This window comes from Orycteropus afer, unplaced genomic scaffold (assembly GCF_000298275.1).
Source record: "Orycteropus afer afer isolate SDZICR_OR568_19922 unplaced genomic scaffold, OryAfe1.0 scaffold00661, whole genome shotgun sequence".
NCBI lineage: Eukaryota > Metazoa > Chordata > Mammalia > Tubulidentata > Orycteropodidae > Orycteropus > Orycteropus afer.
The window spans coordinates 769529-789192 of NW_006922248.1; the positions used below are offsets into that span (position 1 = coordinate 769529).

A 19664-nucleotide genomic window follows, 5' to 3' on the forward strand; every position below is an offset into this window, starting at 1 on the left:
TGTCTGGTGTAATATCATAGATTTGTTTCCCAATTAGTCTGTAAACGTTCTAGAATATGGGGAGCGCATTCTGTTTTGATAATTATGGTAATGATGTTGATAATCTATATAAACCACTTGGGGAAGGAAATCTGTCCAGTTTGGATGCTAAATTGAGGTTTGTGATTAGAAATTTCTTACCTAGTCTTAACGATTAAAAATGTAAAATAAATAAATAAATAAGCATAGTGTGATTTAAAACAGAAAACAAAAACCCAAACCAGGTGCCATCCAGTCAACTCTGACTCACAGCAACCCTACTGGTTACAGGGTAGAACTGCTCTTTAGGGTTTCCTTGGCTATAATCTTTGTTGTTGTTGCTGTTATGTGCTGTTGAGTCGGACTCGACTCACAGCAACCCCTCCTTGGGTTTCTGAGTCAGTATCACTATGAAAGCAGATTGCCCAACCTTCCTTCCGAGGAGTGGCTGGTGGGTTTGAACCGCCAGCCTTCTGGTTAGCAGTCAAGTGCCTTAGGCACTATGCTACCAGAGTCTATAATCTTTAGGGAAGCAAACTGCTAGGGCTTTCTTTTGTGGCACCACTGGGTGGGTTCAAACTGCCAACCTTTAGGTTAGTAGTTAAGGGCAAACTATTGTAATACCTGAACCAAAACAAAACAAACAAAAAACCCACTGCCATCAAGTCGATTCTGACTCATAGTGACCCACATTGGATTTCCAAGGTGGTAAATCCTTATGGAAGTAGATTGCCTCATCTTCCTTCCGTGGAATGGATGGTGGATTTGAACCACCAACCTCCTAGTTAGCAGTCAGATACCACACCACCAGAGCAACACCCGGGGACCTTAATTTAGAAAAGAAGCCCAGCTATATCAGCCCAAAAGAGGAAAGAGAGAGAAAGAAGGAGATGGAGAAAGGATGACCAAACATCGGTTTTACTACTGAGAGACCTAAGTTCAAATCCTAGGTTCTGCCATTTACTGACAGTGTAGCCTAGGGCAAGCTTCTCATCTCTGAGAGCCTGTGAAGTTGTGACAATTGAATTTTTCTTGTCAGGGCTGCTGGAATGACTATTGAGCCCCAATCACAGGGCCTGGAGCACAGTTCAATAGGTGCTGCTGGCTCCATGGAGCTGAGTCCTTCTCACTCCCCTTACCCGTCCTTTCCATCCTCATTGCTGAGGGTGGCCTCCATACCTGCTCAGCATGTCAGAGAGAATGTCCAAGGCTTCCAGCTGTACAGCCACATCCTCCTGTTGGGCGATGGCACTGGTGAGCTGGCCTGTAATCTTGCGGCACACGTTTGTGGCCAAGCCAGAGCCTATACATTAGGGTACAAGGTGGGCTCAGTGAGGCCCAGGGTTGGGAAAGATGGGCTTCCACCTCTGGTCTGCCTTTGCTCTGGTTGTGCTCCTGAGCCCATGTCCCCAAGTGTCTTGTTAATCTAGGGAAGCCAGGGCCTGAATGGTCCAAGGTTTGACTCAGATTCAGATAAAATTAAAGGAGAGGGCTAAAGGAGCTGAGAACTGATGGCAGACCTGGTGGGCTTGCCAACCCCATCCTCAACCCCCACTTCCATGCCCACAGAAAAGTCAAATACTTGCTTTCCCAGCCACCCCTGCTGCTAGAAGTGGTCAAGTGACCCAGTTCTGGCCAGTGAGATTACAAGTAACCTTTTCTGCGGGCTTCTGGGAAAACTTGTGCTTTTCTTATAATAGGGAGAACCAGGAGCAGAGATCTCAACCCTGTCATAACTGAGCTACTAAATAAATTGTTGCAAAAATTGAGCAGCTGATGCCTCCAGACTTACCAAGTAAGAAAAAGATCTCCTACTTCTTTAAGCTGCTATTAATTAGATTTTTCTGTTATTTGCAGCTAAAAGCATTCCTGACACACAGCCATGGGCTTAAAGAGATATGAATCTAAATTCTATCTCTGCCACTTGTTAGATGAGTTACTTTAGTTAAGTCCCTTCACTCTTAGACCCTCAGTTTCCTCATCTGTAAACTGGGATGATTAATAATGGTACTTAGTCCCTAGCACCTGGGTTCTGGATTGTTGGGTACCTGTGGCTGCAGGCGGGAGTTCTGAAAGGACCGTCTTGAGGCCAATGCCAGCGATGTCTCGAAGCTGCTCCTTGTCTGACCGCATGTTGGCACAGAGGGCATCCACGATGGTCTCCACCTGGTACTCCTTCACTTTGCCCACAAGAGGACCCAGGCTGAGCAGAGATAGGGGAGAAGCCCCAGGCTCAGCCTAAATAAGCCTGTCTCCTCATACTCAAAGGGCCACATAGGCTGAGGAAAAGGCCCTGGATCAACAGGGGACACCCTGCTTTGCCAGAAAGAGAGGCACCCTCTGTTTATGCCAGCATTGGCCCTGGCACCTCCTAAACCTGCATCTCAGTATGTAGCCAAACCATAAAACCCAATAACCTCAGTTGGAAACCAAGGGTTGTCCAAGAGCAGTGGTTCTCAAACTTGAGCATGCATCAAAATTATCTGGAGGGCTTAATAAAAACAGATTGTGAGGCACTACTCCCAGAGTTTCAGACTGAGGAGGTCTGAGTGGAACCCAATAATCTGCACTTCTAATAAGTTCCCACATGATGCTGATGCTGCTGGCCCACGGATGGCACTTTGAGAGCATTTGCCCCGAATGTGGTCTTAGATTGGCATCGTCAGCAGCATCTGGGACCTAGTTAGAAATGCAAACTCTCAGGTCCTACACCAGACCTACTGAATCAAAACCAAAACCAAAACCACTGCCATCAAGTTGATTCTGACTATAGCAACCCTTCAGGACAGAGTAGAACTGTCCCATGAGGTTTCCAAGACTATAAATCTTTTCGGAAGCAGAATGCCTCAGCTTTCTCCCATGAAGCAGCTGGTGGGCTCAAACTGCCAATCTTTTGGTTAGCAGCTGAAATACTTTAAACACTATGCCACCAGAGATCCTCTCAAAAACCAAATCAAACTCACTGCCATCAAGTCAATTCCAATTCATAGCAGTCCCCACTGGGTTTCCAAGGCTATAAATCTTTACAGAACCAGACTGCCCCATCTTTCTTCTGCAGAGCAGCTGGTGGATTCAAACCACCAACATTTATAATTAGCAGCCAAATGCCTTAAGCACTATACAACCAGAGCTCCTTAGAGATCCTGTATTGAACCAGAATCTGTGATTTGAATACACACTTAGTTTAAAAAGGGCTGCACTAGACTCACTGGTTCTCAACCTTAGTTGTGCACTGCTATCACCTGTGCCTTCATTCTCTTTCTCTCTGCTCCCTCCAGCCCCCTAATCTCCTGAATCTGAACCTCTGAGGGTTAGGTGGGGAATACATAGTTTTAACAAGGGCCTCAGGTAATTCTAGTGTACACCAAAGTTTACAAAACTTGACTCTCTCCACTTCTTTCTCTATCAACTCCTCCATCTAAGCAATCACGAAGTCCTCTCATTCTACCTGCTATATCATTGGTGTGGTAGTTGAGTTGTGTGGGCCTGGTTGAGTGGCTGGGCAGCTGGATCAGCTGGATGAAGTTATTCCCGATGATGAGACTGGTAATCAACTCCATGGTGGGGTCTAGTGAAGCAGTTTAGGGATGTCGTCTGCCTCCAGTATATAAGCAGCAGCTTTGAGGAAGGTCTCTAGCTTTTGGCATGCTTAAATCCTGCATGTAGTTGAATGTTGTTCAATAGCCTGTCTCCCATTATTGGGACTGTTAATGGACTTGAATTAATGGCCTCCCATGTGGTTTTATAGTTTTGGGACTGTGCCATTTTACTTGTCGATCTTGGGTTTGTCAGCTTCAGCTATCAGTAGCTGCCTGAGTGAAGAGACAGACACCTCCAGCTCCAGAGGGCCAAGAGCAAGAGACAGAGCTGAAGCTCAAGGTCGAAGGGCTTTCACCTAGCCCCTTGAGCTGGCACTCTGAACTCAGACTTCTAGCCTCCTACACAATCAGAGAATAAATCCCCGTTTGTTAAAGCCACCTATTTGTGGTATTTTCTGTTAGAGCAGCACTAGAGGACCAAAACAATTGGTTGCCAATATCAGTGATGCCTCCAGAGGCATTTTGGAAATTTGTGAGGGCCTTGTTTTGGTCATCGTAACTAATAAGTTGTAATTCCAGCCTGTTTTTGAGGAGGGGGAGTGGCCAGGGAATTTAGAAAGACAAGACTGCAAAACAAAACATTGCATCATGTCCTGCAAGACACTCCCCTGGACATTTATATAAAAACAAAACCAAAAAACCTTTCTATAATTAACTGAGTCTAAACCCTAATTTCATTTTATATATAAACACAAAGTACTTTTGCTCTGTTTCAATATACACTGAATTTTCTGAGAATGCAATTATTGGGTCAGTTGAGGAAGACTGCACTTTGTTTACTGGGCAACTTTACCCATTGTTCACCATTTCAGAAAATGTCCTCACTAAGAGCAACACCTCTTGTAGTGTCTCTGAGTCCCCAATACACAACACCTGTGTCCATGTCTGCTTACTACTGTGGCATCCATGACAATTCTACACTTAGGTCCAGGGTTCTGATGACTTCATTGTCACTTCTACTGCACTGTCAACATGTCCATGCATTTACATATTGTAGCATGCTTTATTATTAAAAATGCCTTTCTATTTCTCCTTTAGATTATAGTTTAGGGTATTATGTATACCTCTTTCAAAATCACATGGTTATCTTATCTATAAATTTCATTTCATGAAATTTCAAGAACAGGGGTATTATAAACTCCTTGTCATAAAAAGGGGGTACTGGTTCTGCTAGTGGGAAACCACTCCTCCACCCCATCTCCACTCCACAGCCAGCGAGAGATGCTCCCCAGACCACAAACCCAACCATGCCCTGTTTTGTATATATTAAAAAAATCCTTTCAATGAATTCCCTCTCTTCTTGGGATCAAGTGGGGTTTCATTAAAACGGTGCAGAAGAATGCCTGGGCCCAGCTCATAGGGGTTGTACCCAAATTTTCATTCATCCTGTTGATCCCTTAACCCTGCCAGAACCACCTGCCATTCCTCAGTGCTGTACCCACCCCTCCACACATGTACACACATGCCCTACACACACACATACTGTCTTGCTTTTTCTGCTCCTGAGGCAACTGGCCAAGGTTTCAGGACTACAATTCACAATGCCTAGGGCAGAAGGTGCCAGAGCCCCACCATGTCCCTTCAGCCCTTACCACTTTGGTGCATGCCAGCTTGACTTCCAACCGCTAGCACCTACATCTCTGCCTGAGTGCTTTCTTTGGCTAGAAGAATCAGGGAATTAATAACCTTCCACCCTACCCCAGGAACAGCCCTCAACCAACGACTAGAGAGCTGGTGAATTAATACCCCAGCTCCCTTGTCTTTCAAGTGGGAAAAATCCAAGATGTGTGCTTTACACTCGCTCCCAGAGGTCCCAGGCAGTACTGTGCTCCAGTTGCCCACAGTGTTAACTTGCTTGATTGCTTCCCTTCCCTGTCACATTTCCCTGCTCCCCTACCACTATTTCCTGGGATCACATCCCACATAAACTTACACTTGAATCCTTGGTTTGGGGTCTGCTTCTGTGGGGACCCAGACTAAGGCACTGTCCAGTTCCACTGGGGTCCCAAGAGCTGCTCAGCAACTCTTTTCTCAAAGGCTGTACCCTAAGGAGGCAGGGATACTCCCACAGCAGGCAGTTCCCCAGGTTGACACTTACCACTTGACAGCCAGGTTCTGCACCTCCCCATTCTTGTCTTCCAGAAGCCTGAGCAGCATCTTTACCACCTTGCGCTCACTGTCCTCATCCAGCTGGATGGAGTCTTTCTGCAGCTCTGACATCAGGTCACTGGTAGCCATGAATCTGGGCAGAGAAGGCAGAGGATTACCAAGCAGCTCCTGGGCCCCAGGGATTTGGGCAGGATCTTAGAGTCCTCCAGAAGCAAGGATTCAAGACAAGGTATTTGGGCTGTGGGCATGGTCGGGCTATCATAAGGAGACAACAACTGCTTCACAGCCCAATGATGACCACAGCCACAGGATGCCAAACTAGGAGCTGGCACAGCATGCTGGCTAAATGCTTAGGGCTGCATAGTCCTCAGACTCAGATTCAAATCTTGTCTCTGCTATTTATGCATTGGAGAACCTGGCATGTCTCTTCACCTCTATAAGCCTTAGTTTTACTTGCCTGAAAAACAAGAATAACATCTGCCTCATGAGGATGTTTGGAGTCTCTGGGTGGTGCAAACAATTAAATGCTTGGCTACTAGTCAAAAAGTTGGTAGGCTGAACCTACCCAGAGATACCTCAGAAGGCAAGCTTGGTGATCTGCTTACAAAAGATTACAGCTTTCAGGGAGATAGCTCAGGGGGCAGGAGTGCATGGGAGGGAAGGACACAGGAAGAGGTAACTACAAAGAGTAAGTGGGCAGAGAGCTGCTACAATGTGGGGAATTGCAGTTCAACATCATGAGACAAAATGTGTATGAACTGCTGTATGGAAAATGAATTAGCTCTGTAAACTTTCACCCAAATCACATTAGAAAAAGAAAAGATTACAGCCTTAAAAACCCTATGGAACAGTTCTATTCTGCACACATGGGGTCATGAGTTGGAATCAACTCAACAACAACTAACAAAAACAACACGGGGTTGTTTGGAAGATGAAGTGAGATTAAGTACGTGAAATGCTTAGCACATAATGAGTTCCCAATAAATGACATTGTCATTATTTTAACACCATATTATATCACTCACACCTCACAATGACAGGTAGGGAGGGATTCTGGAAGGTCAAACAGACGCCCTGTGAGTCAACTCATCCCCCACCTTTAGACCAAGAGTACTCAAACTGTAGTATGCACCAGAATCACTTGCAGGGTTTGCTAAAGATTACTGGGCCCTGCTCCTAGAGTTTCTGAATCAATAAAACTAGGGTGGGGTACAAGAATCTGCATTTCTTGCAAGGTCCTAGGTGATACTGGTCACAGACCACACTTTGAGAACCACTGCCCTAGGCCAGGCTGATGGGCCATGGCCATATTTTGTACAGCTTCTTGTGCCAGGTTGGGCACTGGAGTCAAGGGCTACACATCCACAGGTAGACAGATCCATGTGGACTGAGGCCAAAAGTCCTGGGAATTTGGAATTGCAATAGGCATCTGTCATGGATTGAATCGTGTCCTCCTGCCAAAATGTGCCCTAGTGACACAGTGATTAAGCACTTGGCTGCTATCAGAAAGGTCAGCAGTTCCAACCCACCAGCCACTCTACAGGAGAAAGATGTGGCAACCTATTTGTGTAAAGATTACAGCCTTGGAAACCCTAGGGGCAAAGGACTAATGGACCATGAGAACCTTAATCTAAATGACCCAAAGACCACAAGAACTAGATGATGCCTGGCTACCAGTGTCAACCATTGGTAAGGGATCAGAAAGAGATCAAAATTGGAGATCCGTATAGATTGAGAGAAGAATGTGGAATAAAACTGAAAATCATTTAAAAAAAAAAAAAGACCAGACTTACTGGTCTTGATAGAGACTGGTAAAACCCCTGAGACTATGGCTTCAAGTCACTCTTTGGGCCTAGAACTGACCTCACTCTTGTGGCTTAACTCTCAGCAAAATAACAGACAGGCCTATTAGCTGAATACCTGCACCAGGGTGATATACTCCTTAGAACAATCGACCAGATCAGAATGGAAGCATTTGTACAGGGAGAAAAGTAGGGAGGCAAGAATGCACAGGCAAGGATACAGGCAAAGGGTAACCACAGGAAGAAAGTGGGAAGTGAGATGTTACACTGGGGGAATGTAACTAGTATCACAAAATGTGTGTATGAACTATTGAATGTAAAACAAATCTGCTTTGTAAAATTTCATCCAAATCACAATAAAAAGTTTTTTAGAAAGAAAGAAATCCTATGGGGCACTTGTATTAGTCCTATACGGTCATTATGAGTCAGAACTGACTCGACAGCAATGGGTTTTTATGGGTACCTGTAAACATGACCCTGTTTGGAAATAGGAGGTCCCTGGGTGGCACAAACAGTTTATACTCAACTACTAATCTCAAGGTTACTAACCTATAGAGCAGTTGTACTCTGTAACAACATGACGGGTTGCCATGAGTTAGAATCACCTTGACAGCAATTTTTTTTTAAATAATGGTTTTCTTTTGTTGTGTAAATAAGGTCATAGGTCACAGAGTAGGTTTTAAACCTGATTGCTTCTGAGTTATAAAAGAACATGGATACACACAGGGGAAGGGCTCTGGTAGCATAGTGCCTAAGGCACTTGACTGCTCACCAGAAGGCTGGCGGTTCAAACCCACCAGCCACTCCTCGGAAGGAAAATGGGGCAATCAACTTCTGTAGTGATACTGCCTCGGAAACCCAAGGACGGGTCACTTTGAGTCGGGTCCAACTCGATGGCACATAACAGCAACACACAGGGGAAGAGAGACACAATGTGTGGGCCCACCTACAACAAAAGGAACACTAAAGATCACTCACTGGTAGACACCAGAAACTAGGAGAGAAGCCACAGAAGGAATTGGCATGGCTGAGACCCTGATTTGGACTTTTGGCCTCCAGAGCTGTAAGAAAATAAATTTCTGTTCTTTAAAGACACACACTTGTGGTATTTCTGTTGTAGCAGCACTTACAACTAAGATAGCATCTGAACAGAAAGGTCATGGTGACTTGAGGCTGTGGGAACATCAAAGGGTCCCATTCCTGCCAAAATTAAGGTAGAGCATCCTCATTCATTGCTGGTGGGAATACAAAATGGTATAGCTGTTGTAGAAAGCAGGCAGTTCCTCAAAAAAAAAAAAAAAAGAAAGAAAGAAAGAAAAGAAAAGAAACCCAAGGAAACCCAAAAAAAAAAGTAGAGTTGGCATATGCCATATGACCCATATACCACTCCTAGGTATAATACCCTAGAGATCTAATAGAAGTGACATAAACAGACATATGCACACCTGTGTTCACTGCAGCACTACTGACAACAGCAAAAAGATGGGAACACCTACGTGTCCAGCAACAGATAAATGGATAAAATGTGATATATATAATACTCAGGAATTAGTGAGTGAATACTACTCGGTGATAAAAATGAGTTCCCACTTATCTCCAGAATTTATAGAAAACTCCAACACCTCAGCAACAAAAGGACAAATAATCCAATTGAAAAATGGGCAAAAGAGATGAATAGACATTGCACCAAAGAGGATATTCAGGCTGCCAACAAACATATGAAGAAATGCTCACGATCATTAGCCTTTAGAGAGATGCAAATCAAAACAACAAGATACCACCTTGCCCCATCCCAAGTAGCAAAGTTCAACAAGACAGAAAATAACAAATGCTGGTGAGGATGCACAAAGATTGGGACACTCATACACTGCTGGTGGGATTGTCAAATGATGCAACCACTGTGGAAAGCAGTATGGCGATTCTTTAAAAAGTTGGAATTAGAAATTCCATTTGACCCAGCCATTTCATTACTAGGTATATATCCTAAAAAAGTGAAAGCCAGGACAAGAACATATATATGCACACCCATGTTCATTACAGCACTATTTACAACAGCAAAAAGATGGAAACAATCTAAATGCCCATCAGCAGAAGAATGGATAACCAAGCTATGGTACATACACACAATGGAATATTATGCAACCCTAAAGAATAACACAGAATTGGCAAAACACCACATAACATGGATGAACTTGGAGGACATTATGCTGAGTGAAATAAGTCAATCACAGAAGGACAAATATTGTATTAGTCCATTATTGTAAAAAGTCAAAGAAAGGTTTACATATGGAAGGAAATTTTCTTTGTTGGTTACCAGGGGTGGAAGGGGAGGGGAGGGAACACTGTTAGATAGGTAGAGACAAGTATTGATTTGGGTGAAGAGAAGGGCAACGTACCAAATGTGAGTGATCAAAACAGTGGCACTGAGGAAGAGGAAGACATAGAGGGGTGCATGGGAGGTACAGACAACAAAGATGAACCCTTCTGCACATATAGTACTGTGTTGTCAGTGAAGGCAAACATTGATATACAGGTGGATAGATGGGTGGACAGGCTAAACTATTAGATATATCTATGCAGGGGGGATATCAACAACAACAACAACAACAACATGCAGGGGGGAGCGTGCCCATGACCAAGTATCAAGTTGGCGGACAATGTTTCTACAAGTGTATTGCTGTGTTCTCTAATAATTCCCAGGTATATGGTAGAGCTGACAAGGGACAAGGTTGTAGTCACTTCTTGGCCACAGCCAGCTACCCAGAAGGAGCAAGTAGTTGGATTTGTGGGCTTGGGACCACAGTCGCAGGAGATATCAAGCTCAGTTGGCATAACATACTACACAAAAACATTGTTACACATACTACTTTGGCAAATAGTGACTGGGATCTTAAAAGTTTGCAAGCGGTCATCTAGATACAATGATGGGTCTCTCCTTGTCCAGAGCAAAGAAGAATGAAGAAAACCAAAGACACATGGAAACAAGTAGTCCAAGCGACTGGTACACCATACAATCCTCAGCCTATATGACTATAAGACCAGAAGAACTAGATGGTGCCTGGCTACCACTGTCAACCACTCAGAGGGGGATCTATGTAGGAGATCCTGGAGAGTGGGAGAACAATGTGGAACAAAATTCAAAATCCTTAACCAGAAATACAAAAGGGGGCGGGGAGAAGGTTTGTTGGTCTGATGGAGCCTGATGGAACCACTGGCATATAAGCTGAACATTTACATCAGGTAGATACATTCCTTGGAGAGATCAATTATGGGAGAATAGAAAGGCTGTATATGCACAGGGAGATAGTTCAGGGGGCAGGAGTACACGGGAGGGAAAGACACAGGGAAGACGTAAGTGGGAGGAAGTAGGGAGGGAGCTGTTGCACTGTGGGAGGAGAGCTGTTGCATTGTGGGAAATTGCAGTCAATGTCATGAGACAAAGTGTCTTGAGCTGCTGTATGGAAAGTGAATTTGCTCTGTAAACTGTCACCAAAATTACAATTAAAAAAAAAAAAATGAGTTCCCAAAACATCTTGGAACATGGATTAACCTAGAGGACATATGTTCAGTGAAATAAGTCAATCACAGAAAACAAATATTGCATATTCTCACTTTCATGAAATAACACCAACATATAAATATGCAGATACTAATATTCATTACTGGTTACCAAGGATGGGAGGATGAGGGGGTTTCACTTTACAGATCATAGACACTTACTAGTTTGGGTGATGGAAAAGGTAACATTGAATGAGGGTGAAGTGTATACAACTTGATGAAGGTAAATTATGTCACTAAAATGTACACAGAAAAAAGGACTTATTGGTAATTGCTATGGCATGGATAATTTTGACTACCACTCATCTATCAGTTTGTCACATCGTGGTTGCTTACATGTATGCTGGAAGTTATGCGACCAATATTTCAAATACCAGCAGGGCCACCCATGATGGAGAGGTTTCAGCAGAGCTTCCAGATTAAGACAGACTAGGAAGAAGGACGTGGCCAGGTCCCCTTCTGGGGGGAAAAAAAATTGGCCACTGAAAACCTTATGGATAGCATGGAAACACTGTCTAATATAGTGCCAGAAGACGAGCCCCTCAGGTCAGAGGGCACTCAAAATATGACTGGGCAAGAGCTGCCTCCTCAAAGTAGAGTCAACTTTAATAACATGGATGGTGTGAAGCTTTCTGGACCTTCATTTGCTGATGTGGCATGACTCAAAATGAGAAGAAATAGCTGCACACATCCATTAATAATCAGAACATGGAGAAAAAAGGCATGGCAATCTACTTCCAAAAAATCAGCTACTGAAAACTCTATGGAGCACAGTTCTACTCAGACACACACAGAGTTGCCATGAATTGGAGTCAAGTCAACAGCAACTTGTTTTTTTGTTTTTTTTTTTAATTTTGGTTTGGTTCTTCTTTATAGTTGTGACTAGTGATACAATCTCCCGTCTTATCTCCTAGTCTCCTTTCAGCCCGTCTCTCTACCTGATTAACCATGTCGGTATTGGCAAGCATTTCTCTTCCTTACCCTAATGTGCTATATTTTAAGAATTTTGGCATTTCTTTTTTTAAAATTTTTATTGTGATTTGGGTAAAGGTTTACAGAGCAAATTCATTTTCCATATAGCAGTTCATACACATTTTGTCTGATGACATTGACTGCAACTTCCTACAATGTAACAGCTCTCTTCCTACATCCCCCCATAGTTACTTCTTTCTGTCCTTCCCTCCCATGCACTCCTACCCCATGAGCTGTCTCCTTATGCTATATTGCCCTTCTGTTCTAAAATGACTGATTTCTCCAAGGAGCGTATCTACCTGATGTAAATGTTCAGCTCATGTGTCTGTCTATTATTTGGCTGAAAGCCACAGGAGTGAGTTCAATTCCAGACCTGAATGGCAGCTAGGGGTCATAGTCTCAGGGGTTTCACCAGGCTCTATCAGGCCAGCAAACCTGGTTTTTGTCTGTTTTTTTTATGATTTTGAGTTTTGTGAATTTTGGCATTTCTTATATCATATAGACAACACTAAGGAACTCATGTTTAGAAAAACTTTGGCTCTAACATAAGTTTATCAAATTTGTTGTGGCTTTTTGGACACTAAAACAAAAATATGTTAAATGAAAATAACTTATTCTTTATGTACATAAAATGTTTGAGAAGGGTTTTTTATTGGAATTTTCTTTGGGAAATATTTATCTTTCTATAGATTTATAATTACATTCTTCCGATTATAATCCAAATTGTTTCTTAACCATTTTATTACTTAAGCAAATATTCAGTTGTTGTTGTTGTTGTTATGTGCCGTATAAAAGAATGGATGTAATGTTTTTATCATCCAGAAGTATTTAATTCTCTATGTGACTGATAAACTTTTCTATCATTCAAATTGAATATGAAAGACTGGAACAACTTGCCTACAGTGTATTTAAGCTGTTATCCCATCCAATTATATAATACTGGTGTATTACAAGTAAATCAAATTTCTGAAGACTTGGATTAGCACAGCAAATAAATTTGAAAGTGATTATTTGATTTACAAACTAATCTTTCATTCTTCAAAAGAGAAATAAAAAAAATTAAAAAAAAATAATCAGAACGTGGAATGCACAGAGTATGAATCTAGAAAAACAGGAATTTGTCAAAATTGAAATGGAACACATAAAGACTGGTATCTTAGGCATTAGTGAGCTGAAGTGGAGTGGTATTGGCCATTTTGAATCAGACAATCATATGGTCTATTATGCCATCAATGACAACTTTAAAAGGGATGCTGTCTCATTTATTGTCAAAAAGAACATTTCAAGATTGATCCTGAAGTACAATGCTGTCAGTGATAGGATAATATTCATAAGCCTATAAGGAAGACCAGTTAATATGACTGATATTCAAATTTATGCAAGAACCCTAATGCCAAAGATGAAGAAATTGAAGATTTTTACCAATTTCTGCAGTCTGAAATTGACCGAACATGCAACCAAGATGTATTGATAATTAATGGTGATTGGAATGCAAAAACTGGAAACAAAGAAGAACATCAGTAGTTGGAAAATACAGGCTTGGTGACAGAAATGGTGCCAGAGATTGCATGAAAGAATTTTGCATGACCAGTGACTTTTTCATTGTAAATACCTTTTTAAAACAATATTAAGGTGACTATATACATGGACCTCGCCAGATGGAATAAACAGGAATCAAATCAACTACATCTGTGGAAAGACACTCAGTGTCATCAGTCAAAACAAGGCCTGGAGCTGAGCACAGAACAGACCCTCAAATGCTCATACGCAAATTCAAGTTGAAGCTGAAGGAAACCGAAACAAGTCCATAAGTGCCAAAATATGATCTTGATTATATCTCACCTGAATTTAGAGATCATCTGAAGAACAGATTTGATGCACTGAACACCAATAACTGAAGACCAGATGAGTTGTGAGATGACACTGAGAACATCATACATGAAGAAAGCAAAAGATCGTTTAAAAGGCAGGAAAGGAAGAGAAGACCAAAACAGATGTCAGAAGAGATGCTGATACTTGCTCTTGAAAGGAGAGCAGCTAAAACAAATGAAAGAAATGAAGTAAAAGATCTGAACAGAAGATTGCAACAGGCAGCTCAAGAGGACAAAGTAAAGTATTATAATGAAATCTGCAAAGACCTGTAGATGGAAAATAAAATATCACACTTGACATTTCTCAAGCTGAAAGAACTGAAGAAAAAATTCAAGTTACAATATCAAAGGATCTTGACTGCTAACCAGAAGGCTGGCGGTTCAAACCCACCAGCCTCTCCTCGGAAGGAAGGTTGGGCAATCTACTTCCGTGGTGATACTGCCTCAGCAACCCAAGGAGGGGTCGCTATGAGTCGGGTCCGACTCGATGGCACAGAACAACAACAACAACAACATGGGCAAAATAGTAAACGATACAGAAGCATCAAAAAGAAGATGGAAGGAATACACAGAGTCACTGTACCAGAAAGAATTGTGATTCTACCTCTCATGAGGTAGCATATGATCAAGAACCAATGGTACTGAAGGAAGAAATCCAAGCTGCACTGAAGGAATTGGTGAAAAACAAGGCTCCAGGAATTGATGGAATACCCATTGCGATGTTGCAACAAATGGATGCAGTGCTAGAGGTGCTCATTTATTTATGCCAAGAAATTTGTTTACGCCAACCAACTGAAAAGATCCATATTTGTGCCCATTCCAAAGAAAGGTAATCCAACAGAATGCAGAAATTACTGAACAATATCATTACTATCACACACAAGTAAAATTATTTTGAAGATAATTCAAAAATGGTTGTAGGAAACTGCCAGAAATTCAAGTTAGATTCAGAAGAGGACATGAAACAAGGGATATTATTGCTGATGTCAGATGGATCTTGGCTGAAAGCAAATAACAGAAGGATGTTTACTTGTGTTTTATTGACTATGCAAAGACATTCAACTTTGTGGATCATAACAAATATGGAAAACATTGTAAAGAATGGGAATTCCAGAACACTAAATTGTGCTCATGAGGCACCTGTACATATACCAAAAGGCAGTCATTTGAAAAGAAGGGGATACTGTGTGGTTTAAATTCAGGAAGGGTGTGTGTCAGGGTTGTAGGCTTTCACCATACTTATTCAATCTGTATGCTGAGCAAACTATGCGGGAAGCTGGACTTTATGAAAAAGATCATGGCATCAGGATCAGAGGAAGGCTCATTAACAACCTGCAACATGTATACGATACAACCTTGGTTGCTGAAAATGAAGAAGATCCAAAGCACTTAGTGATGAAGATCAAAGACTACAGTCTTCAGTATAGACTACACCTCAAAGTAAAGAAAACAAAATTCCTCAGAACTGGACCAATAAGCAACATCATGATAAATGGGGAAAAGATTGAAGTCAAGGATTTCATTTTACTTGCATCCACAATCAACGTCCATGGCAGCAGCAGTCAAGAAATCAAATGACACAGTGCACTGGGCAAATGTGCTGCAAAGGACCTCTTTAAAGTCACTTTGAAGACTACGGTGCATTTGACCCAAGCCATGGTATTTTCAGTAGCTTCATATGCTTGTGAGAACTGGACAGTGAATAAGGAACACTGCAGAAGAACTGATGCTTTTGAACTGTGGTGTTGGTGAAGAATATTGAAGTCACCATTGACTGCTAGAAATATGAACAAATCTGTCTTGAAGGAAGTACAGCCAGAATGTTCTTTAGAAGCAAGAATGGCCCGACTTCATCTCTCACACTTCGGTTATGTTGTTAGAAGAGATTAGTCCCTGGAGAAGGATATCACGCTGGGAAAGTGGAAGGTAGCTAAAAAGGGGAAGACCCTCAATGAGATGGTCTAACACAGTGGCTACAATGATGTGTTAAATTATGGCAACGATTGTGAGGATGGTCCAGGACTGGGCAGTGTTTCATTCTGTTGTACATGGGGTTGCTATGAGTCTGCAGGATCAGATGGGCAGCTTGATGTCATGGCAGCCCTCAGCTCCAAAGAGAGAAGAAGGAGACTGGCTGAAAGTGAGGAGGTGGCCGGCAGGGCTGACTGCCCACCTCTGGGCCTGGATATTGCAAAGGAAGCAGGCAAGGTCCCTACAGAGGCAACCCAAGAGAGGTGCTCTTCTGCTCAAGATGGGTCTTCCGCCGGGAATGTCCTCCTGCCCACCCTTTCCTTCTCCACTTGCAGGACTCCTATGTATCAATCAACAGCTGAGCTCAAATGTCACAAACTCATGTAGGGGACATCAAGCTCAATTAGAATATACTACACAAAAACATTGCTCTACATCCTACTTTGGTGAGTAGCAACTGGGGTCTTAAAAGCTTGCAAGTGGCCATCTAGATGCAACAATGGGTCTCTCCTCATCCAGAGCAAAGAAAAATGAAGAAAACCAAAGACACATGGAAACAATTAGTCCCAGGGACTAGTGGGCCATGCAAACCTCAGTCTAATCATAAAAAAGACCAGGTTTACTGGTCTGATGGAGCCTGGTGAAACCCCTGAGACAGTGGCCCCTAGTTACCCTTCAGGTCTAGAACTGAACTCACTCCTGTGACTTCCAGCCAAACAATAGACAGGCATATAGGGTGAACACTAACATCAGACAGATGCACTCCTTATAACAAAGAATTATGGGAGAACAGAAGGGAAGCATTTTGCACAGGGAGATAGCTCAAGAGGCATGAATGCATAGGAAAGAAGGACACAGGGAAGAAGAAGCTACAGGGAGGAAGTGAGAAGAGACCTGTTACATTGTGGGGAATTGCAGTCAATGTCATTCATGACAAAATGTGTATGAACTGCTATATGGGAAATGAACTTGCTCTGAAAACCTTCACCCAAATCACAATTCAAAAAAAAGAAAGAAAGAAAGAAAAAGACACACTGGACACAGGAAAACCAAACCAAAACAACAAAAAAGTCACAACCTCAGAGACGACTACTCTGGCTCACCCTGTCCTAACCCCATGTACACATTGGTCCTGCTGGCTAGGCTCCTTTCAGACCACTCTGCATACTGCCCCCTACTCCCACCAAAGCACGTCTGACACTGCATTGAAGTCTTCATGATCACCATATCCTCTCCCCAATTAGACTGTGAAGTTACCAAGGGCAAGGGCTATCAGGTTCAACTTGGGGACTCCAGACCCTGCAAAGAAATCTGCAGAGGGCCTGGGGGAAAGGCAAGGGCAGGACAGAAGAGGAGCAGAGGGCTCAGATCCAAACAGCTGCACAGGAACCTGAACTCAGAAACCATCTACTCTGAAATGGGTCTGAGCATTTCAGTGCCCTCCTCCCCACACCGTGAGTTCCTGCAGACACCTGGCTCTTAGAGAAAGAAAGCTGTATTATTGATGAAGGGGGGCAGGCAGGAAGGTGTACAATTTGGTGGGTTAGAGCTTGAGCACCATAGTTCAGCTCTAAATAAATATACAGGTATCCCTTGCTTTTGAAAGCCGCTTCACTTTTACAAAAGACCTACATTTGGACTTGTTTTTGCTAAGTGAAAAAAAAAAAGCCAGAGGATTTTCGCTTTTATGAAAAGCATCCAGCATTTAAAAAAAAAAAAAAAATTTTTTTTTTCCTTTTGTTGGTGTTGAGAATATACACAGCAGAAACCAAAACCAAACCAAACTCACTGCCATTGAGTCCATTTTGATTCACAGCAACCCCCAATGGGTTTCCAAGGAGGTAAATCTTTAAGAAGTAGATTGCCCATCTTCCTTCCCTGGAGCAGCTGGTGTGTTTGAACCTTCTAGTTAGCAGTCAGGGAGCTCTGTTAGCATAGTGGCTAAGGCACTTGACTGCTAACCAGAAGGCTGGCGGTTCAAACCCACCAGCCACTCCTCGGAAGGAAGATGGGGCAAACTACTTCTGTAGTGATACTGCCTCGGAAACCCAAGGAGGGGTCGCTATGAGTCAGGTCCGACTTGACGGCACATAATAACAACAACAACAGTTAGCAGTCAAATGCCTAAGGCACTACACCACCAGAGCTCCTTGTTCATAGCTGAACATACACCGATTCACCAATTTGTGCATGTATAATTCAGTGATAGTGATCACATTCTTTGAATTTTGCAATCATTCTCACCCTCCTTTTCCCAACTGTTCCTCCCCCATTAACATAAACTCACTGCCTCTTAAGGTTCCTATCTAATCTTTCCAGTTGCTGTTGTCAATTTTATCCCATATACGGGGGGGAGGGCAGGAAACTCTCCACAATCTAGTCAATTCCTACTCATAGCCACCCCTCTTTGGGTTTCTGAGGCAGTATCTCTACAGAAGTAGATTGCCCAATCTTCCTTCTGAGGAATGGCTGGTGGATTTGAACCCATATGGATAGCTCTAAAAGGAGCTCTGGTAGCATAGTGCCTATGGCACTTGACTGCTAACCAGAAGGCTGGCGTTGAAACCCACCAGCCACTCCTCTGAAGGAAGGTTGGGCAATCTACTTCCATAGTGATACTGCCCCGGCAACCCAAGGAGGGGTCGCTATGAGTCGGGTCCGACTTGAGGGCACATAACAACAACAGCAGATAGCTCTAAAAGACAGCATAATTCTCAGGGCAGACTATTATACTAGTTAAGCTAAAGTACTGCTTGGTTTTAAGATTTCATGGGATATTTTTGGTTAATTTAAGGTTTAAGGATTAAGTCAAGGCAATAGTTTCTGGGATTCATCCACATTTCATGGCTCCAGAAAGTCTAGAGTCCATGAGAATTTTAAACAGACTGTACATTTCCCTCCTTTTGATCAGGATTCTTCTATGGACTCTTTGATCAAAATGCTCAGTAATGATAACCTGGCACCATCCAGCTCTGGTCTCATGGCAAAAGAGGCAGTTGTTCATGGAGGTATCTCATGTTGTACATGTATCACACTTTTGCCAAATCAACTTTTTACAGATGTATAACTTACTGACAATTACAATAACCAACTATGCATCCCTACCCTTAATCAATGAGATTTATCTATCATTGTTAACACCCCTTTTCCCCACCCTCCTGCCTCTGGTAACCATTAAACTTTGGTCTCTACACATTTGCCTTTTCTTGTCACTTTACATAAATGAGGTCATACAATAGTTGTCCTTTTGTGATTGACTTATTTTGCTAAGCATAAAGTCTTCAAGCTCCATCTATACTGTAGCACATATCAAGATATCATTTCTCCTATTGGCTGAGTAGTAGTCCATTGTATGTATGTACCACATTTTGTTTATCCATTCATCTACTGATGGGCATTTAGGTTGTTTTAAACTTTTGGCTACTGTGAATAGGGCTACAAGAACATTGGTGTATGTGTCTTTTTGAGTCATCAAAAAGAATTCAAGTCTTTTGAGTATATACCTAGGAACAGAATTGCTAGGTCTTACGGTAGTTCTATTTTTAGTTTTTAAGGAACTACACACTGTTTTCCACAATGACTGTACCATTTTGCATTCCCACCAGCAATGGAATCGATTCCAATTTCCCCACATCCTCACCAAGACTTCTTCTTTTCCTTCTTTTTTTATAATCTTAGCTATCCTGTTGTTGTTGTTATGTGCCGTCGAGTTGGCCCCGACTCATAGCGACCCCTCCTTGGGTTTCTGAGGCAGTATCACTACG

The 19664-nt window shown here is 42.6% G+C and overlaps 1 protein-coding gene across 1 annotated transcript in view; it reads right to left on the reverse strand.

The window, feature by feature from the left end:
- CAND2 (cullin associated and neddylation dissociated 2 (putative)) overlaps window positions 1–19664 on the reverse strand; it is a 66458-nt gene that overhangs the window by 41094 nt on the left and 5700 nt on the right. The window contains exons 2-4 of the mRNA XM_007956748.2: window positions 5716–5859; window positions 2067–2221; window positions 1198–1321 (exon numbers count right to left, since the gene is read on the reverse strand). Coding sequence (XP_007954939.1) covers window positions 1198–1321; window positions 2067–2221; window positions 5716–5859 — 423 coding nt within the window. The remainder of the gene's footprint in view (window positions 1–1197; window positions 1322–2066; window positions 2222–5715; window positions 5860–19664) is intronic.